This window comes from Trachypithecus francoisi, unplaced genomic scaffold (assembly GCF_009764315.1).
Source record: "Trachypithecus francoisi isolate TF-2019V2 unplaced genomic scaffold, Tfra_2.0 Lachesis_group9, whole genome shotgun sequence".
Taxonomy (NCBI): domain Eukaryota; kingdom Metazoa; phylum Chordata; class Mammalia; order Primates; family Cercopithecidae; genus Trachypithecus; species Trachypithecus francoisi.
In genome coordinates this window covers 70,973,780-70,996,243 of record NW_022681474.1, presented here as the reverse complement: position 1 = coordinate 70,996,243, position 22,464 = coordinate 70,973,780, and the positions used below count along the sequence as shown (strand labels likewise).

The following is a 22,464-nucleotide window of genomic DNA, read 5'->3' as shown; positions in this document are numbered from 1 at the left end:
ATTCTAGAATAGTTCTTAGCATATAAACAGGACTGTGGCTATGCTGCTTTCCCTCAGCTTGCTAAGATTATACCCCTCAGCTTTCTCAATTTGGCTCTGGCAATGGTCATTGTTGACAGGCCAAAGAACAGAATCTTGTTTCTTCCCTATCACTGTTGGCCTCTGTCATGCAGCATCACTTGGTTGAAAATTTTTTGATAGTTGCCTTGGGTTTGCATGAGATTCCTATTTGTGTGGTTTCCAAAGTGTGGTCCCTGGACAATAAAATCAGCATTTCCTGGAAACTTGTTACAAATCTATAGTTTTAGGTCCCTCCCCAGACCCACTGAAATCAGAAACTCTGGTGGTGGGGTACAGCAATCTGCTTTATCAAGCCCTCCATGAAATTCTAACTTATGCTAAAGTGTCAGAACACTGATTTAGAGTCTGATTATTCTGAGGGCCACCTATAGCCTACTGGAAGTGAAGTCATGAACAGTTTTCAGAACTTCTAAGACCTAAACAGGCTGTAAGTAATAATGCATCTCAAACACAGGTTAATATTGTAAACACTTATTACTTATTTTCTCTTAAAATTGCATTGCCACCAATTATGAATTATGGACAACATCCTTTCGACAGAGTATAAAAAGCTGTGTTGTTGTCACAGCTTACACACATAGGAGAGGAAAGGTGGCAATTCCCTTTTGTATAGCTGGCAATTTCTGTGCCAAATATGTAGCAAAGAGGTTAGATCTTGTTTTGGATCACTCAGCAATTTAGTGGCAGAGCTCAGAATATAATTTGTCAGTCTAGGTAATATATGCTGCCTTGGTGTATTTAGATATAACATTTTTTATAGATGAAATCATATTTCTATAATCTATGTGAATTTTCTATCTCAAAGAAAATGTGTATAGTCATAAAGTGAGTTCGAACCTAAGTAAACTTTTGGAAGTAGCCAGAGAAAGCACATATAGGAAGAAGTAAACATTTACATGTTTTACAAAAAGCCCAATATATATAAATTATAGAAAGCCATAAATTTGTTTTCATCTACCCTTGTGCAAAAACATGTTGTTATTGAGAACATATTTTCAGGCCTTCAGAATAGAGACTTATTAATAATACAAACATTAAATGCATTATTCTAGGCATGGGAAGAGAGCAATGGAAAAGACAAATCTCTTACTTCATCATGCTTACATTCTAGTGGGGGTTAAAAGACAATGAGCAAAGTGAGTAAATTATAAAGCATATTTTAAGGTGACAACTCAAATGGAGGAAAATAAAGCAGGAAAAGATGACAGAAAGTTGGGGGACACAATTTACAGCTTTAAACTAGACCTCACCAAGAAGGTGAAATTTGAATGAAGTCTAAAAAATTGCGAAGAAGTAAGTCTTACAGATACCCGAGAGAAAAACGATTCCAAGTAAAAAAGCTTAACAAGCACAAAAGCCCTGGAGAGGAAACATACTTGGTGTGTGTGGAAGTAGCAAAGAGGACAGGATGGCTAGAGAGGAACTAGGAGAGCCATATGAGATGAAGGCAGTGAGACAGAGGGGGAAGTGGATATGTAAACTAACCTAACTTTTAACAAGGTCACTTTGAGCCTACTAAAAGACCATTCTTCCCAAAAAAGTAGCAGCAGGGAGACAAGTATAAGCATGAAATCTCTTTGGCGTAACAATGATTGCATCTGGATAAAAGGAAATGGGGGAAAATGTGAGATACTGAATTTTCACTGTGAACTTTTTATACTTTTGAATTTTTCTATTTATGTATTATATTTTCAAAAGAAAAACATTAAAAAGTAGTATTTTCAACAAATAGTACTAGAACAGCCAAATGCCCATATGCAAAAAATTGAACCTCAATCCATACTACAAAGATGAACTAAATTGCATACCCAAATATAAGACCTCAAACTATAATGGTTCTAGAAGAAAATGAGGAGAAAATCTTAGTGATCTTGGGCTAGGCAACAATTTTGTAGATGCTACGAAAATATCATCCATAAAAGAGAAATTGATCAACTGGACCTCATCAAAATGAAAAAAACAGCCAGGTGGGCTGGCTCATGCCTATAATCCCAAAACTTTGGGAAGCCAAGGCAGGAGGATTGCCTGAGCCTAGGAGTTTGAGACCAGCCTGAGCAACATAGCAAGACCCCATCTCCGTAAAAAATTTTAAAAATCAGCTGGGCATGGTGGTGTGCATCTACAGTACCAGCTACTCGGGAGGCTGTGGTGGAAGGATCACTTGAACCCAGGAGTTTGGGATTACAGTGAGCTATGACTGTGCCACTGCACTCTAATCTAGGCAACAAAGCAAGATACTGTCCTTTAAAAAAATGGAAAAATGAAAAAAAAAATGCTCTTTGAAAAGAGAAGCTACAGGAAAGGAAAATGTATTTGTAAAATACATTATCAGATAAAAGACATCAGAAATTGGCAAGAAACACTCAAATCTCAGAAAAAAAGCAGCTAAACATACAAAATATTTGAGCACATATTTAACCAAAGCAGATATACAGATGGCAAATTAAGATATAAAAAGATGCCCAATGTTTAGTCATTAAGAAAGTGCAAAGTAAAACCACCATGAGACACCACTGTACACTTATTAGAATGGTCTAAAAACGAAACTGACAAAACTGACTAGTGAGGAAGCAGAGGAAACGAAACTCACATAACCTCGCACTGGGAAATGAAAATGGAACAACCGATTTAGAGAACAGTCTGGCAGTTTCTTAAATTTAATCATACATTATAGTATCACCAGGCAATCCCACCATTCAGTATTTACTTAATAGAAATAAAAATCTATGTTCACATAAAACCATGTATATGAATGTTTATGATAGCTTTATCTATGCCCCAAAGTGGAAACAACCCAAATGTACTTTGGCCAGTGAATGTACAGATTTAAAAATTGAAAAAAATATTCATACAACAACTACCCAGCAATAAAAAAAATAAACTGATAAACACAACAATAGGGATGAATCTCAAATATATCAAGAAAAGCCAGACTTAAAGGGTACATACTGTGTGATTCCAAATGTATGGCATACTCATAAAAGAAGAACTATAGGGACAAAAAGTAAGTTAGGTGCAGGAACTTTGGGTGGGAAGAGGTTGACTATAAAAGTGCAAGAGGAGGCCGGGCATGGTGGCTCATGCCTGCAATCCCAGCACTTTGGGAGGCTGAGGCAAGCAGATCACCTGAGGTCTGGAGTTTGAGACCAGTCTGACCAACATGGAAAAACCCAATCTCTACTAAAAATACAAAATTAGCCAGGCATGGTGGTGCATGCCTGTAATCGCAGCTACTCAGGAGGCTGAGGCAGGAGAATTGCTTGAACCCGGAAAGCAGAAGTTGCAGTAAGCCAAGATCGCACTACTACACTCCAGCCTGAGCAACAAGAGCAAGACTCTGTCTCAAAAAAAAAAAAAAAGTGCAAGAGGGAATTTTTTCGGAGTGATGGAATTGTTCTATATTTTGATTCTGCTGTTACCTAACTATGCATTTGTTGAAACTCACAGAATTATACATTAAATAAGGTAAATTTTACTATATACAAATTATGTCTGGGGTTAACTTTATAAAAACTGACATTGGATAAACTGAGTATGTGGATAAAGATCTTCAAGGGAATCTACTTTGTATTATCAAAGGATTATTCCTATGTACCAAAAGATTTATAATACTAGTCTCTTAAATAGGCTATTCTTTTGAGGGCATTTACATTTGAATACAGATTAGCTGTTTTCTGCTAAGAGGCTAGAAGTCAAAGAAATGGTGTATAGGGTGTACAGGTTAAACATGAACCATAAATAATACAACATCTCTGAAATAATCATAAGTCCATGGGAAAATATAATCACCCAACGTAAATACATTTTTTTTTCCAGGAAGTTATCATAGAGAAAAAGGTACATTTATTATGACATTTGTTTTTTACTACTGTATCATAAATACCATTTGAGATCTAATAATGATAAATCTGACCCTGAATCTGACACATCCTAAAAGCTAAGCAACTATTATCACCTAAGTAGTATTTGTATGGAATAGTGTCATAAATGCTAAACAGTCAATGACTATACTTACATAAAATGTGAGAAAATTTCCTTGGTAAACTAATATACATCAGCTACATCTCAATTACTTAGCAGTGGAAAAGGTGGAGAACCAACTCTTGAGGAAAAGCAGTTTTTTGAGTTTTTTCTGGTTTCCCTGGTACACCTTGTTAATATAAGGGCTAACCTGGGCAGTAGTAGCCCCATTCCACCTATAGGAATCCACTGTGTACTTTTAATCGCATCCTCCATAACCACCCCATCTATTCTATGCCATTTTTCCTGGTGTTGGAAAAATTAGGTATTTTAAATTAGGTATTTATTTTAATTTTTATATTTTGTGGATTAAGTTACATAAATTACATACCATCTTTCTTTAGACAGGCCCCTGCTGTGCTATCATGCTGAAGAGAGGCAGGGGGTGCGCTTAAAGCCTGATAAAAAGTCTATATACTGTGTCCCCCCATGCTTTTAAGCCTCATTATTCAGAGGTATATATATCACTAGGAGGGCTTAAAAATCAGATTTCAATCTATTAAATCAGAGACAGTATACAAATAGAAATCTGGCTCATGTTAAAACAATTTAAAACCTTAAGGTAATTATGTCAGATTTCTACAAGTACTGGGATGTCATTTTAATAAGGCAGACTGGTGCAGGTAATTCTCTTATTTGTGCCTTCTATTTATATATATACTAAGAGCAATTTTTTTTTTTTTTCCAAAACTAGTTCTTTCAGTCAGTAAAAGATATACTAGAAATAAGTTTGTATATACCTGATGAAGTGCTCCTGCTGGCAAAATAATAGCATCACCAAGGAACTGAATAAGAGTACAGGTTCTGACTCCATATTCTTCAAGCAGCCTTTGACGGAGCTTTTTATTCACATACCAACTTTGGTCACGTATTGGATCATGTTCTGGTAGAACTTCAAGGCCTTGTTCTTTTGAAATCTGAAATATGAATTAAAATAGACACCCCAATTTAAGTAAGGAAATGGTAAATCCTGTTCAGTTAAATTTCTATTTTATTTGTAATAACAAGTCTTTTGTTCTCAGAATCAATGGAACAACTGAATGAGCTTCTTCAGTTAAAAAATAACATTCTGCAATAATTTGGAAAGCCAAAGAATATAAAACAATACAGCAACACTGAAATGTTGTTAATAGTTTACTACTTCCTGCCTCCTTCCACTGTGAAGTTTCCATCTATCTGGTTTCCTTCCTTACAATTGTTTCAAAAGTATAGCACATAGATGAGGAACAGGGTAGTTGTTTTTTTACCAAAAGCCAAACCATTCATATGTATGGATTTCATAAACATTGATCCTTTTTTAAGGTAAGTATAAATACCTTTACATGGCTAACCTTCTAGTGCTTGAAAAATCAATTTCAAGGGACTGTTTAATCCGTTAAAAAATCTGCTTTAGAAGGCACAAATTATCATACTTCAGATTAAAATACAGGTAAATATTCAGGGATAAGATGGTACAAACAAGGCTATAACTCTTTTACTTCACATTGATCACAGACAGAACTTATATCCTTTCAGAAAGATGATGTATCAGCACTGAAGATTTCTTAAAAGAAATCTCCATAATTACGAAGTTTAAAAAGTACCTGAGCAAAGGGTTTGAACCAATTATTTCAGGTTGATATATACATTTCTTTCAGAGTATATGACAACTACAGGCAAAGTATGATTACTCAAAATTTGAGTCTACTCAATAAGTATTATAGTATCAGATGTGATAGAGTAGAATCATTCCCTAGGTCAGCAGCCAAAAATATCTATCAGATTCAAAGAAAATAAAGATCCTACCTTCTTTAGATGTTTCCATGAAATATTTATTTTTACATCCTGCAACTCCAGATAGCTACTTTTCGCCACCCAACTAATATCTGGCTCATCAACAGATTAGTCTTTTATTAACAGGGAATGGAGGAACACTACCAACTGGGAACAAATCATTCAAAACCCCCAAAATGAAACAGGCTTTCAAAGAGGAACAAGAGAAAGAGGGCTTTGACTTTCAACAAAAAACCCCATCTACTTTGAAGTAAAAATTATGTAATGATCTTATATTGCTGAATGCCAAGTGAAGGTACGCTAACAATGAATAAGTCCTTGCTCAAGTGGAAGAGATATTATTTGCAAACTAACTTATACCTTTTGAAGAAATTCCCTTATCTTGTCAACATCTTTCCCAGCATAAATATGCCACAGAGCACCAGGTATTTCACTTGAGTCCTTCAATCTTTTCCTTAAAATGTCATCCAAATCTTCTTCCTCAAATTTCTTGAGAATTCCTGAAGCAAAGGAACATATTTTCAAACTGTTGGCAGAGACTACCAGAAAGCCAAGTCTCCTCAAGTTGATCTGTCAGAGCAGCAGAGTGCCAGTACTTTTTTTTTTGTTCACCCAGGCTGGAGTGCAGTGGCTTGATCCTGGCTCACTGCAGCTTCCGCTTCCCAGGTTCAAGCAATTCTCCTGCCTCGGCCTCTCACGTAGCTGGGACTACAGGTGCACGCCGTCACACCTGCCTAATGTTTTGTATTTTAGTAGAGGCAGGGTTTCACCGTGTTGCCTAGCTGGTCTTGAATTCCTGAGCTCAGGCAATCCACCTGCTTCGGTCTCCCAAAGTGCTAGGATTACAGGAATGAGACAACTGTGCCTGGCCAGATCAGTACTCTTAAAAAGGAGTCAAACACAGTTACATGTTCATAACTTTTAGGACTACAAGAATAGATAAGTGGGTACAAAGCAATAGTGATTTTCCCAGTTTGTTTTCTGCGAACCAAAAAGCAGGAGATAGAAAACCTAAGAGCTACTATGTAAAATTTAACCACCTTCCTTCCCTGTCCAAAGGGGTGGTCCTAATAATGACTTGTAGTCATAGCATTTCCTAACTTACAAAGTTCTCTTATGGTCACTATTTATTAGTTGGCCCCTATGCCTACTTAGGAATAAGGGATAACCTCTATTTTATACCTGGGTAAAAGGGTTCCATGAGGTGAAAGGTTTTACTCATTACCATTACTAATGAATGGCAGGGCAAAATGTATTCTGATTAATTTCGAGGGGCTCTCATATTTGATAATGGTTAATCTATAATCAAATGCAAATGTTTCATGAATAAAGTTGTGGTTTTGCGGAAAATCAAGCCATCCTTCTAAAATGTTGACAAACTAAAATCCCTACACATATATGTATGTACAGAAAAAACTTCAGAAGTATATAAACAGAAATAGTAACTGGTTGTCTCTAAGTGTAGGATCACAGGAAGGTCCTTTTTAAAAAATTGAGTTCATGACAGTGAACATTTAAATAAATGTTCTTTTTAAAAATTTTGTATAAATTTAAGGGGCACAACTGCAATTTCTGTTACATGGATATATTGCCTAGTGGTGATGTCTTGGTTTTTAGTTATCACCTGAATAATGTACATTGTATCTACTAAGTAATTTCTCATCACCCACCCCTCTTAACCACCCCTCCTCTGAGTCTCCAATGTCTATCAGGATAAGGAATCAACCTAAGTGTCCATCCACGGATGACTGGATAAAGAAAATGTGTGGCCGGGCGTGGTAGCTCACACCTGTAATCCCAGCACTTTAGGAGGCTGAGGCAGGTGGATCACCTGAGGTCAGGAGTTCGAGACTAGCCTGATCAACATGAAGAAACCCCATTTCTACTAAAAATACAAAATTAGCTGGGTGTGGTGGCACATGCCTGTAATCCCAGCTACTCATGAGGTAGAGGAAAGAGAATTGCTTGAACCCGGGAGGTGGAGGTTGCGGTGAGCCAAGATCACGCCACTGCACTCCAGCCTGGGCAACAAGAGCAAAACTCCCTCTCAAAAAAAGGAAAGGAAAGGAAAGGAAAGGGAAGGAAAGGGAAGGAAAGGAAAAAAGAAAGAAAGGAAGAAAGGAAGGAAGGAAGGAAGGAAGGAAGGAAGGAAGGAAGGAAGGAAGGAAGGAAGGAAGGAAGAAAATTTGATGTATATACACAGTGGTATACTATTTAGCCATAAAAATGAAATCATTGCTGGGTAGGTGGCTCACATTTGTTAACTCCAGCACTTTGGGAGGTCGAGGTGAGTGGATCACTTGAGCCCAGGAGTCTGAGACCAGCCTAGGCAACATAGTAAAACCCGTCTTTACAAAAAAATAAAAAAATTAGCCGGGCATGGTGGCGCCTGCCTGTAGTCCCAGCTACTCTGGTGGCTGAGGTGGGAGGATCTTTTGAGTCCAGGAGGTTGAAGCTGCAGTGAGCTGAGACTGTGCCACTGTACTCCAGCCTGGACAACAGAGCAAGGAGACCCTGTCTTTAAAAAAGAAAAAGAAAAATCATGTCTTTTGCAACAACATGGATGGAACTAGAAGCCATTATCTTGAGCAAAACAACTCAGTTAAAACCATGTTATCACTTGCATAAAACTTTTTAAAGAAAGCTGTTACCTGCTACAAAATATACATCAGATGTTTCCTAATTTTTGTGACAGTAATGTCTTTTTTACATTCAAACTTAGCTGCAAGCTTTTTTTTTTTTTTTTTTTGAGACAGAATCTCACTCTGTCGCCAAGGCTGGGGTGCTGGGGCGCAGTGGCACGATCTCAGCTCACTGCAACCTCCGCCTCCTGGGTTCAAGCGATTCTCCTGCCTCAGCTTCCCAAGTAGCTGGGACTATAGGCATGCTCCACCACGCCCAGATAATTTTTGTATTTTTTAACTATAGATGGGGTTTCACTATATGTTGGTCAGGCTGGTCTTGAACTCCTGACCTCAGGTGATCCACCCACCTTGGCCTCCCGAAGTGCTGGGATTACAGGTGTGTGAGCCACTGCACCTGGCCAGCTGCAAGCACTTCTTAATTGAAACATTTAGTAAGTGTTTACTATGTGCCAGGCACTGTCCTAGGAAGTTGGGGATTACAATTAAGAAAGATCCATTCAAGAGCTCATAGAGTTAAAGAGGATCCTAATAAATCTAGACAAATAAACATCACATTGTGGTAAGTGCAATCGTATCAGTACAAACGGTACAGAGAGAGGTTAAGTCCTCCAGTGTTATCTGTGACAAAGTTTTTTCCCAGTCATGGTTTAAAAAAAAAAAAAAAAAAAAATTAAGGGCAATGTAAAAAGTTAATCATTAAAAAATCATCCTTTACTCTGCTTTCTTTCTTTTTGTTTTTTTGAGATGGAGTTATGCTGTGTCATCTAGGCTGGAGTGGAGTGGCACGATCTTGGCTCACTGCCACTTCCACCTCCCAGGTTCAAGCAATTCTCCTGCCTTAGCCTCCCAAGTAACTAGGATTACAGGAGTACACCACCACGCCCAGCTAATTTTTGTATTTTTAGTAGAGACTGGGTTTCACCATGTTGGCTAGCTGGTCTCAAACTCCTAACCTCAAGTGATTCACCCACCTTGGCCTCCCAAAGTGCCGGGATTACAGGCATGAGCCACTGCGCCTGGTGTATCTTTCTTGTAGAGAGAGTTTAAAATGTTCTCTTTAAAAAATGACAGTTGATGTTTTTAAAATCTGTTTTCTTAACAAAATTAAAAGCTGGAAACTTTGAATTGGTTTTCTGACTTTCTTCCTTTAAATTTTACTGCTCTGCAAATTAAAAGTACATGAGGCGGGGGAGGCATCATAAGAAAGAGAACGACTGGCTAGAGTAGAGTAAGTTTACTTTCTTTAATGAAGACTTCTAGGGTGAATGATAATCTATTACATTTGAAAGAATGAATATAGGAGTTTGCCAGGAAGACATGGAGGAAAGAGACACATGACAGATGGAGGAAAAAAGCATGATCTTTTAAGTATTTTTCAATGTGTTTGAAACATTATTATAACGCTAAAACATTGTTTGTGACCACCTATAAAAAGTGACAAAAACTTTTTAGATAAAGAAAGAGAGCCAAAGGATTATTTAAAATGTTGATATTCTCCTGAAATTTTTTCAAAAGAAATATGCTAGAAACAGACACTGGGGGATATGCATAAACCAAGATGAGGAAGAAAGTTCTAGCTTTTAAGGACATGAATGAATAGTAATGGAGGAAAGCAGGTTAACTTCTATATTGTAATTTCTAAGTGCTACAGGGAAAGATCTGAACAAACTATAATAAGATACAAAGGATATAACTCCATGGCATCACAGGATTAGAAAGGATAAATAATCTGAACCACAGGTCACATTTCTGTGGCAGCGCTCAGACTATAACTCAAGTGTACCCACTGACTGTCAAATCTCTGGGGGATGGGAGTGGTAACCTATTATAGTCAATAGTGTCAGTTAAAAAGCTGAGTAGCATAATGTAAAAATGAGTTTCTACAGTTTTGATGTATTTTAGGTTGGGTATTATAAAATTGTCAAATGTACACAAAAGTAGAGTGAATACTATAATGAATCCCATGTCCCCAGCACCTAGCCATTAAGCTATAGATCCATTCTGGGATCCAGATATAAAATTGATGATGTATTTCATGGCTGGACGTCATCCACAGATTTTCACAGAAAGTGCATGTGAAGTAGAAAAGGTAGAGAATGTCTGAAACCCCAAAGAAGTCTCCAACTCCATAAGGTGTCAGAATCAGAAGTGGCATCACAGAAGCAGAAGACTATATTCAAAGAGGTTGTGATTAACGGTGCCATTTATTATAGATAAGGGTGAGTAATAAATGAACCAGAAAGATACACTGAATTATCCAAGTATGTGTGAGTGACAGCAGTAGTAATAGTAATTTCAGACCAGTATGGGATAAGACTGCAATGAACTGAAATGTAAAAGGAAAGTGACAGAGATGGTAAAATATTTCTTACGAGGGTAGAAGCAATAGGATGGAAAGGTTTAAAGGAGGCTTCCTTTTGAGAAAGAAAAAATAATCTTAGACTTTGCTTTTATTGTACAGAAAAAAAGCCAATGGAGAAGAAAATGTTAAGGGCCTAAGATTGTATCTACGTCTTTATAAAGAAGGGAATAACTGACAGAGCATGGTTTCAAAAAGAAATTCAGGGGACAGAAATGAAAACCTATGTACTGGATAGAAAGAGGTTACTTCCACTTAAAAGACTCCCTTCTTCCTCTTTTTACTGGAGGGGAAAAAAGAATGAGCCACAAACCATATTTTAATCATCTTTAGAACCCTAGGACTTAGTTTCTATGCTTCAATAAATGTTTTCTTGTTGGTTTGTTTTTTGGTTTTTTTGGAGATGGAGTTTTGCTCTTGTTGCCCAGGCTGGAGTGCAATGGCACGATCTCAGCTCACAGCCACCTCCGCCTCCTGGGTTCAAGCGATTCTCCTGCTTCAGCCTCCCGAGCAGCTGAGATTACAGGCATGCAACACCACGCCCAGCTAATTTTGTATTTTTAGTAGAGACGGGGTTTCACCATGTTGGTCAGGCTGGTCTCGAACTCCCGACCTCCGGTGATTCACTCGCCTCGGCCTCCCAAAGGACTGGGATTACAGGCACGAGACACTGCGCCTGTCCTCAATAAATGTTTACAAATGAGCTTAACAGTGTATTTTCATCAACACAATACTTAATGATAGAAAAGAAGTTAAAATATTCACTTTTAAAATTAAAATTTCACTTAGATAAAAAAAAAAAGGAAAATTATTCAATCTTCAAGTAATAAGGGCTAAAATGCCCCTACATCCATTACAATTCTTTTTGAAATCTTCACTGTTAACTCAGAAGCTGATATTCTGGACGATACTAGTGAATGTGATTATTCAACTGTTATTTCAAAGACTACTTATTCTTTAAGTTACCTGCTTTTGAGAGAATGCCATTTCCTTTTGCTATGCCAACATAGACTAGAATATTTACAACATCAGAAACTTCAATATGGAGATTTGTTGTTCCTATATCATGATCTTTAGCAGCAACTACACCTGTGTATAAAACAAGATTTTACTTGACAAAATACTTTATATATATAATAGTATAATCAGATATCCCTCCAAATTAGCTCTATCTGCATAATTTAACTATAATTTGAATTTTAGTTTCCTTATTACAAAAACCTGTTCCAAAAGCCACAATCTATAAAACACCCTATTATTTCAATAATTACATTTCTATTATAATAAAATGTACTATGGTTAAAAATCAAATTAATAAAAAATCAATTAGCAGGTACTTAACTATATTTTGGCTGTTAATTCCTAAAATGTTGCTTAATATAAAAAAGGATGGATTAAAAGAACAGATTTAGTAGAAACTAAAAATCATCAGACAATTTGTACGAAAAGAAATTCTTTTTTTGAGAAGGAGTCTTGCTCTGTTGCCAGGCTGGAGTGCAGTGCAGTGGCACGATCTCGACTCACTGCAACCTCCGCCTCCCAAGTTCAAGCAATTCTCCTGCCTCAGCCTCCCAAGTAGCTGGGACTACAGGTGCACACCACCACACCCAGCTAATTTTTCTATTTTTAGTAGAGATGGGGTTTCACCATGTTGGCCAGGGTGGTCTCATCTCTTGACCTCATGATCCACCCGCCCTGACCTCCCAAAGTGCTGGGATTTACAGGCATGAGACACCACGCCCATCCTTGAACAGAAATTTTTTTTTTTTTTTTTGAGACGGAGTCTTGCTCTGTCACCCAGGCTGGAGTGCAGTAGCGCAATCTCAGCTCACTGCAACCTTCATGCCTCCTGGGTTCAAACAATTCTCCTGCCTCAGCCTCCTGAGTAGCTGGGACTATAGGCACACGCCACCATGCCTGGTTAATTTTTGTATTCTTATTAGAGACAGGGTTTCACCATGTTGACCAGGATGGTCTCGATCTCCTGACCTCGTGATTCACCCGCCTTAGCCTCCCAAAGTGCTGGGATTACAGGCGTGAGCCACTGTGCCTGGCCTGAACAAAAATTTTTTAAAATCCAATATAATTCCTACATAGGAGAAATGTGAATATATACCTACCATAAGCACTGCACAACCTGGGTCCCAGATCAGGACGTACAAAAAATCCTGGCAAATGGGAGGCCAAATTGAATTTTCCTTCTGGATTACAATATTCCGGCAATGGCAGACTTTTTAAAAGATCTTCGTATCTGAAGAATAACAACATTGCCTTCTTATAAAGATCTGCATTGATAAGTCTTTTCACATATATAATTTTCAAGTTGTTCAAAACACCAGACTACCTTTCCATAAGACAGGTAACAATTTTCCTTGACTCAAGTGATACTGACTAAAATAGCAATTCTGCTTCTCTAACCATTAAAAGCTGTCACGGAAGGGAGGTCCTAAACAGAGTCCTGTGTTCTTTTTTTTTTTCTTGAGACAGAGTTTCACTCTTGCCTCCCAATGTGTTGGGATTACAGGCGTGAGCCACTGTGCCCAGCCTCTTTAACATGAACATTCTTTCCTTCACTGCCCTAACATAAAGACTTCCCCACTAATGAGGCTACCAACTCAGTTTTGCTATCAATCAATCAATCAAATGCTGAGGCTACCAACTCAGTTTTGCTATCAATCAATCAATCAAATGCTGAGGCTACCAACTCAGTTTTGCTATCAATCAATCAATCAAATGCTGAGGCTACTAACTCAGTTTTGATATCAATCAATCAATCAATCAATCAGTCAGACAGGGTCTCACTCTGTCACCCAGGCTGGAGTTGAGTGGCATGATCTCAGCTCACTGCAGCCCCCACCTCCACGGCTCAAGTGATCCTCTCACCTAAGCCTCGTGAGTAGCTGGGACTACAGACGCCTGCCACCATGCTTGGCTAATTTTTGTATTTTCCCGTAGAGATGGGGTTTTGTCATGTTGGCCAGACTGGTCTCCAAGTCTTGGACTCAAGCGATCCCCTCGCCTTGGCCTCCCAAAGAGCTGGGATTACAGGCATGAGCCACTATATGACACTCAGCCTCAAGTTATTTATTTTTAATTGAGGAAGAAAAAGTCTACAGGTCACATTTACAATTACTTATTCTATCTCTGGGGATAGTCTTAGCTTGATCAAAAAGTCGAGTCAAAATGAAAAGTTTCAAACCTTGCTGGCATCATAGTCTTGAAGTCTTCTCCTGAAGGCCAATCTTTCAATTTTAAAACAACTGTTTCTCCACTTTTGTTTTTCTGTCGTTCTATAAAGAATGCAGTTAATTATTAAAAGGGTAATTTCTGCCTTTTTATCTTTATTAACATTTGGAGAAAGAAATGTAAATGAATGAATGATTTGATTGTTGCACATTACATGCTTAATGAATGCTTGCTTATTGACTTATTACTTATGTAGTATTAAAACCTTTGTTCCTTTTTTACATAAACAGAATTCATTAAATTACCCACTTGTAATATCTCAAAATTTGTTTTTAAAAATCTTGGTAACATTACAATCTTACATTTACACTTTTAATTTTCAAAGAGTTTTACATAAATAATTCAATTTTCACAAGCTTATGGAACTGTCAAACATTTCTCCGTAAGTAAAACAGTTTAAATGGCATCTTTAAGGTCAAAGGAAATTAGTGCTAGAGACAGGGATTGGGACCCAGTATTTTGTTTCCAATTACTTGTTTCTTTTTATTAGACAACAACGTAAAACAGATGTTTCAAAGACTTAAAATCTGTTAAGTTACATTTGGAATTTATCATTTTGAAGGAGTATGATGGAGAAAATAGTAAAATAAAAACCAACATACTTGAAACTTCTTCAAAACCATCCCAGAATTCCTTAACATTGGCATTTGAAATGATGCTATCCTTGCAGTTCAGGAGATCAGCTTGGTGGTCTCCAAAATCAAGACTAATTGATTCCGCCTTCCATAGGCTAATGTTCATTTTCTTATGCACACCAGAAACCACTGCAGGCTTATAAATAAATAGATAAATAAATAACAGTTAAAAGATACATAGACTTTTTTTTTTTTTTTTTGAGACAGAGTCTTGCTCTCCTATCCAGGTTGGAGAGCAGCGGCCTCATCACACCTGACTGTAACCCTTTGGGCTCAAGCAATCCTTCCACCTCAGCCTGTTCAGTAGCTGAAACTATTAAATTTCAAGCCTAATGAGTGATTCTCTGAAAGTGAGTGTCTCCTTAGAAATTATATAAATTCAAATTCCCTCAAAGCTTTCTTACACTTGGTGGCGGGGGGTACATGTCCTTTCCACCCAAATTCCCTAACAGCTTTCTAATAATGCAGAAACCAGTAATGGAAGATTTACAGCTGCTAAAACGACAATAAATTATATATAAAAACATATCTAAGAACATCTGATGTATTATTCTCAGGTTTTAAACAAATTCCTGTATTCTAATGAAGCAGAATTCTGGAATACAGAGAACACAGTAAGCTATGACTTAAAAGTCTCTGAAAAATGGTATTTACTAGGCTGGGTGTGGCAGTGCATTCTTGTAGTCCCAGCTCCCAAGGCTGAGGTGGGAGGATTGCTTGAGCCCGAGTTTGTGTCCTGCCTGAGCGACACAGTAAAACCCTGTCTCCAGAAACAAACAAACAAAAAATCTAAGTGATTATTAGTATTCTTAAACTAATTAAGATAATTAAATAATTATAAGATAATTAAAATTTAGGAACCACAAAAGCAGAATAATCTCTAGCTAGATTTTTTTTTTAATACAAAAGACATCTTAAAAAAGAAAAAAATCCTAAATTCTGGTTTACTACATGGTTGAATGTTCCATTAAACATTTTTTCAATGAGCCAATAATATATATGACTTTAAAAAGAGGTCCAGGTATTAGTTAACTCTTGCTGACAATTCACGTATTAATTCCTAGTGCCTAGTACCTATCCAATAATATTCCTGCTATTATGGTAATCAGCAGCTTGTTGAAAGTAAATTTTTAAAACAAGGTAAGGGTTAAGCTAATTAGTATATCAAAATAATTCAAAGCAGAATTCTTAGGCTATCATCATGATCTTATTTTTTTGGGAGACAGGGTTTCACTTTGTTGCCCAGGCTGGAGCACAGTGCACATGATCATGGCTCACCGCAGCCTGGACTTACTGGGCTAAAGCAATCTTACTGCCTCAGCCTCCCAAAATAGCTGGGACTACAGGTGTTAACCACCACGTCTGGCTAATTAAAATTTTTCGGTAGAAACAGGGTCTCACTATGTTGCCCAGGCTGGTCTCCAACTCCTGGGCTGCAGCAATCAATCTTCCTGCCTTGGCCTCCCAAAAAGTTGGGATTATAGGCATGAGCCACAACACCAGGCCTGTAAAGCTTTCTGATTAGACTCCTTGCCAATGGTATTATTCTCTTCTAACTCAACTTCTAATCTGTCTTGCTGTCAGTTATTATAAAATGTCAATTTGATTATACAGATTCCACAATTAAAACTAGCACCTACAGTATAATGTTAAAACTCTTTAGTATGACATATAAGGGCATTTCATCATTCCTCTAGCCATCTCCTTACATCACTCTCCCCCATGAACCATCATCTATGCTGCAGATAATCACACCTACTCAGAAAGTTCCCTGAACACCTGTTCTTGTGTATGTCCAGCCTCTTGTCCATCTAGCAAAAAACTTCACTTAACCTCTAAGGAATCAATTTAGACTACCTTTTTGAGCTAGTATCCTAGCTTTGACATTTCCTTTTCTGGGTTCTCATAGCACCATGAACAAAGTTCTTAAAACACTTAACATAATTATGAAAACAATTATTTGTGTGACTCTTTTCTACCTCAAAAGCGCACACAAATTAAATAAAATTTCAGCCCAGTAATGTCATCAGGGCTTCAAGGAGACCAAGGCAAAAAAGACATGCTAAATCTTGTGTATATGCAATGCGCAAGTGTGCATTTCTTTTTTTGGGGTGAAAGATTCGCTTTCATCAGATTTCGAAAGGGATTAGTTACCTAAAAAGATCAAGAAGCATTGCACTAAAATAGTTCTTACTCATTTTTACATAGCTTACTCATTTTTATATTCTTACTGCCTATGACAGAGACTGGATCTCTTACTAGATGCTCAGTAACAGTTGAATGAACGAAGTAAACATTTTCCAGAAAACAAGAAATAAATTTAACAGAATAATACTGTCATACAAATACTTAATTTGTTCATAATTTTTGCATTAATGTAGTAAACTGCCATCTGAAATGTGTATCAAACATTATCAAAACTTTTGTCCAACAGAAAATCATTTATATTAGAGGAGAAAGAACAATATAGTCTGTCATTCAAGATTCGATGAACTAATTTGTAAGTGAACGTTCTATGTATAAATATTACAGACAAGAACATCTACATAGGTTCATGAAAAATGCTGTTAATATTAACATTTTAATAGTAGACATGGATCTACTAACTGGACTAAAATATCAATCTAAAAAAGAGGAGAAAGGAACTGCATTTTGTAAATTCAAGGCGCTATTACATGTCTGTTCTGACAGATCAAAAACTAACATAAAATAATCAATGCTTCCCTGTTAATTCATATTAAATCTGGCCAAAAAACAGTAATTGAGAAATAAGCATTCTGACAATCTTTTCGGTACTTTTATATCTTATTGTCCCCCAAATGTGTTAAGTACTATTCCCCCCTCTATTTCTATCCCTAAGGAGGGAACCATTCTATTTAATAAGCTTCAGTTCTACCAAGAGTGTTTTTAATCAGCCTAAAATACACACCTGTCCTTGTTTCCAACATTCTTTGAAAAGCTTCCAATTATTGCTATTCTTATAATCCTTAAGCCATAAAATATGCTTCTCACAGATCCAAGAATGTGGTATATCACTATATAATTTATTATTTTCATCCACTGAAGATATTATGCTTTCTTCAGGCTCTTCTTTAAGCTCTGGTTTTACATTTATCTTGGAGGTTTTACTTGGTGGAATTTTGTTTTCAACAACTGAAGCAATTATGTCATCAAGAATGTTAGGCATAGTCCGTCCACTTTTGCTACTCTATTAAGGAAAAAACAAAACAAAAAAACCCTGTTTTTGAGAGAAATCATATACATTTTCCTCCCACAGACTTATTTTTTTTAAACAATATCCCTACACTCCGGAATATATGCACTTAGATTTGAGTTCCTATATTCCTGACAAAATGCAAACCAGAAATCCGGTTGTGTGAGAACTGCCAGGTCTGAAGAACTTGGAAGTACAGCCTTCCTGTCTTTTACGTCGTTATAGGCCTGGGACAGAGAATATAGGTAGGTGGCATCCCTCATATACATTTTAAAATATTTTTAATATTTTATAAGAAATAGAGATGGGGGTCTTGCTATGTTGCTCAGGCTGGTTTCAAACTCCTGGCCTCAAGCAATCCTCCCACTCAGCCTCCCAAAGTGCTAGGATTATAGGCATGATTGACCCCCCAGCTCACTACAACCTCCACCTCCCAGGTTCAAGTGATTTTCTTGCCTCAGACTCCCAAGTAGTTGAGATTACAAGCATGCACCACCATGCCTGGCTAATTTCTGTATTTTTAGTAGAGACGGGGTTACACCATGTTGTTGGCCAGGCTGGTCCCTAACCCCTGACCTCAGGTGATCTGCTTACCTCAGTCTCCCAAAGTGCTAGGATTACAGGCGTGAGCCACCACACCCGGCCCCCATATACTTTTATGTATTTTTTGAGATGGAGTCTTGCTCTGTCGCCCAGGCTGGAGTGTAGTGGCATGATCTCGGCACACTGCAACCTCCTCAGCCTCCCGGGTTTAAGCAGTTCTCTGCCTCAGCCTCCCAAGTAGCTGGGATTACAGACACATGCCACCACACCTGGCTAACTTTTGTATTTTTAGTAGAGACAAAGTTTCACCATCTTGGCCAGGCTGGTCTTGAACTCCTGACCTCGTGATCCAGCTGCCTCAGTCTCCCAAAGTGCTAGGATTATAGGTGTGAGCCACCGCACTCGGCGCCCCCATATAGTTTTAAAATAAATTATATTGCTCTTCTTTTTTCCTGATAAATAATTAAAGCAAAATTTGACTTCTGATTATTTTAAGTAACATTCAACATTCACTTTCATGTGGGTTTTTCCCTTCACTAGACAAATAGTTTCCAAATTCTAAAGGGGTATCTTAGGGATCCTCTGGAATCGAAGAGCCTCGAGCCTCCCCTCCACCTTTCACCTTGGAAAAAAAGATGGAAAATGCCAGCTTTCAAGGTACAGTTATAATGCAAATAGAAACATGCCTAGCAATTTGGTACACTTGATTTCATCTGCATATTGGGTAGTTCAGAGCCAAAAACCAAGTCTCCAAATCATCTCTGTTTAAGGCCCACATTAAAACCAAAAATCTGGCATCACACTCACTGGGGCTCCCATTGAATAAACTGGGGCAAAGGCAATGCCAGCATCTGTAGACCCCACACGTAGCTTTCCAGCTGTTGTAGTCAGCAAATCCCGTAAGGTTGAGCCTTGTTCATTATTCTGGGACACAAGAGGTGATGTTCTGCCATTTGGAGATTCAGAGTTGTCTTGTTCTCTTTCTTCTTTAATTTGGTTTTCAAGGGTAAGTTCTTTGTTTTCTGAAATAGAAAATTTCACAGATTTTGTTTCGTTTTTTGTTTTGAGACGGAGTCTCCCTCTGTCACCCAGGCTGGAGTGCAGTGGTGTGACCTCGGCTCACTGCAACCTCTGCTTCCCAGGTTCAAGTGATTCTCCTGTCTCAGCTTCCTGAGTAACTGGGACTACAGGCATGCGCCACCACGCCCAGCTAATTTTTCTGTATTTTTAGTAGAGATGGGGTTTCACCATGTTGGTCAGGCTGATCTTGAACTCCTGACCTCAAATGATCTGCCCACTTTGGCCTCCCAAAGTGCTGGGATTACAGGCATGAGTCACTGTGCCCAGCCCTTACAAATTTTCATTCTATTAAGCATGGTGCTAAAGTACAGACAAAACTGGCCCCAGCATTTTCTAGTGGGAGATAAAAATTGAAGGAAGCATTAGTGATTTATTCATCTAAACACAAACCTGAGGATGAGTGAGGTTTGAGACCAGCCTGGCCAAATGGATTCAAATAATCTAAATGTAAAAAGGCGTACCTCAACATTTAAGACATGTTTACACCTGTTACAAATGAAAAACACTGCAGCAAAGACAGGTAGAAAATACAGGTAAGTTGGCCGGGCGTGGTGGCTCACACCTGTAATCCCAGCACTTTGGGAGGCTGAGGCAGGCGGATCACTTGAGGTCAGGAGTTCAAGACCAACCTGGCCAACATGCTGAAACCCCATCTCTACTAAAAATATAAAAATTAGCTGGGCATTGTGGCACGTGCCTGTAATCCCAGCTACTCAGGAGGCTGAGGCACGACAATCGCTGGAACCTGGGAGTCAGAGGTTGCAGTGAGCTGAGATCATGCCATTGCACTCCAGCCCGGACAACAGAGTGAGACTCAGTCTCAGGAAAAAAAAAAAATTAAAAAAAAAAAAAAAAAAAAAAACCCCGAAAAAGAAAATGTAGGTAAGTTACACATCTAGTGCTCTGGTGGCTTTATCAATATGCTCATCCACAAACAATTCTGTAACTAACTTTGGTATGTAGTTAAAGGAAGGCTAAGGCTGGGTATGGTGGCTCACGTCTGTAATCCCAGCACTCTGGGAAGACGAGGTAGACTGCTTGAGCCCAGGAGCTCAAGAACGGTCTGGGCAACATGGCGAAACTTCACGTCTACAAAAACTAAAAAAAAAAAAAAAAAAAAAATTGGCCAGTCGTGGTGGTTCACGCCTGTAATCCCAGCACTTTGGGAGGCCGAGGCAGATGGATTGCCTGAGGTCAGGAGTTTGAGACCAGCCTGGCCAACACGGTGAAGCCCTGTCTCTACTAAAAATATAAAATGAGCTGGGTGTGGTGATGCATGCCTTTAATCCCAGCTACTAGGGAGGCTGAGGCAGGACAATGACTTAAACCTGGGAGGCAGAGGTTGCAGCCAGCCGAGATTATGCCATTGCACTCCAGACTGAGAAACAAGAGCAAAACTCTGTGCTCCCCCACCTCCCAAAAGAAAATTAGGCATTGTAGTACATGCCTGTTACTCTCAGCTATTTGGGAGGCTGAACTGGGAGGATCACCTGGGCCCGAGAGGTCAAGGCTGCAGTGAAAAAACCCACCCTAAAAACAACAACAGGCTAGTTCCTAATAAGCGAAGACAAAATGCTTTACATTGAACCTAACCCATAATTCAAGCAAAAGACCAAAGTAAATTGTTGACCTCGATATTAACAGTACTTTATTGTACAATGGTACATGGTTGGTTAGTTATACTATACTCCTCTCACACATACCTAGATAATCAATTATGTTTACCTTTTTTTTCCTCTCTGGCTTTTTGCTCTGCAAGATCTGCTAACCAGTGCAGTGGTGACTGGGATTCTGGAGGAGTTAACTTGTTATCTGTGCCTACATCACTCTCTGGGCTGCTGCCACCATTTTTCTCAGACTTCTGAGGAGTATTTTGCTGCTGAGACTCAGGCATGCACAGAGAAATTTTATTACTGTGATTCAGAACATTCTGTAAAACCTACAAAGGTAGAACAATTACATCTTTAAACACTTTCTTCAATTATTCAATTAGTAGTATAGATATAAGAAATTTACACAGAAATATAGCAAACATTAATTCATACATAAGTCCTATATCAAATTTCAAATAAATATCAAAGTTGACTAACCACAGATTTTATTTGAATAACCAGAGTTTTACTCACTTGAGATACACCATTCATTGTAGGAAAATTTCCAACTTGTAAATTCTGTTTGTTAGTACAATGACAATGGGATTTAATACCGTATTTTTCTCTAAGAGTGTGCATGGCATCTAGAAGATCTGTCAAAACTATAAAATAAAATGGTAGTTAATAAAAAGATTACCACTAGTTGTTAATACTGTTAAAATTTTTTTCTTACAATATTTTATAATTGGGAATAATGGAGGTTTTCTTGTGCCCTTTAAATTTCTTCCATTTTTCTCCATTCTCTTCCATCTGTTACAGATTTGATTACTCAATCAAATTTATATTCTTTATTCTTTTATTAAAAATCCAATAGGCCTTTTCTTTTTTTTTTTTTTTTTTTTTTTGAAATGGAGTCTCGCTCTGTTGCCCAGGCTGGAGTGCAGTGGCCGGATCTCAGCTCACTGCAAGCTCCGCCTCCCAGGTTTACACCATTCTCCTGCCTCAGCCTCCCGAGTAGCTGGGACTACAGGTGCCCGCCACCTCGCCCGGCTCGTTTTTGTATTTTTTAGTAGAGACGGGGTTTCACTGTGTTAGCCAGGATGGTCTCGATCTCCTGACCTCGTGATCCGCCCATCTCGGCCTCCCAAAGTGCTGGAATTACAGGCTTGAGCCACCGCGCCCGGCCCCAATAGGCCTTTTCATTACACTCTAGCTTTCTCCTTCTAATGGTGAACTTTCTTCATCACTGAGGCTTGGACTTATCTTCTAAGCTTTA

General features: G+C 38.2%; 1 protein-coding gene across 9 annotated transcripts in view; it reads right to left on the bottom strand.

The window, feature by feature from the left end:
* The window catches only part of JMJD1C (jumonji domain containing 1C), a 374,654-nt gene that overhangs the window by 4,414 nt on the left and 347,776 nt on the right, over positions 1 to 22,464 (bottom strand). For all 9 annotated transcript variants that reach the window (XM_033208321.1, XM_033208324.1, XM_033208322.1 and 6 more), the window contains 10 exons: positions 21,723 to 21,850; positions 21,322 to 21,535; positions 19,324 to 19,538; positions 17,689 to 17,967; positions 14,727 to 14,895; positions 14,078 to 14,168; positions 12,999 to 13,129; positions 11,845 to 11,967; positions 6,235 to 6,374; positions 4,842 to 5,018 (listed from right to left, as the gene is read on the bottom strand). In XM_033208321.1, coding sequence (XP_033064212.1) covers positions 4,842 to 5,018; positions 6,235 to 6,374; positions 11,845 to 11,967; positions 12,999 to 13,129; positions 14,078 to 14,168; positions 14,727 to 14,895; positions 17,689 to 17,967; positions 19,324 to 19,538; positions 21,322 to 21,535; positions 21,723 to 21,850 — 1,667 coding nt within the window. The remainder of the gene's footprint in view (positions 1 to 4,841; positions 5,019 to 6,234; positions 6,375 to 11,844; positions 11,968 to 12,998; positions 13,130 to 14,077; positions 14,169 to 14,726; positions 14,896 to 17,688; positions 17,968 to 19,323; positions 19,539 to 21,321; positions 21,536 to 21,722; positions 21,851 to 22,464) is intronic.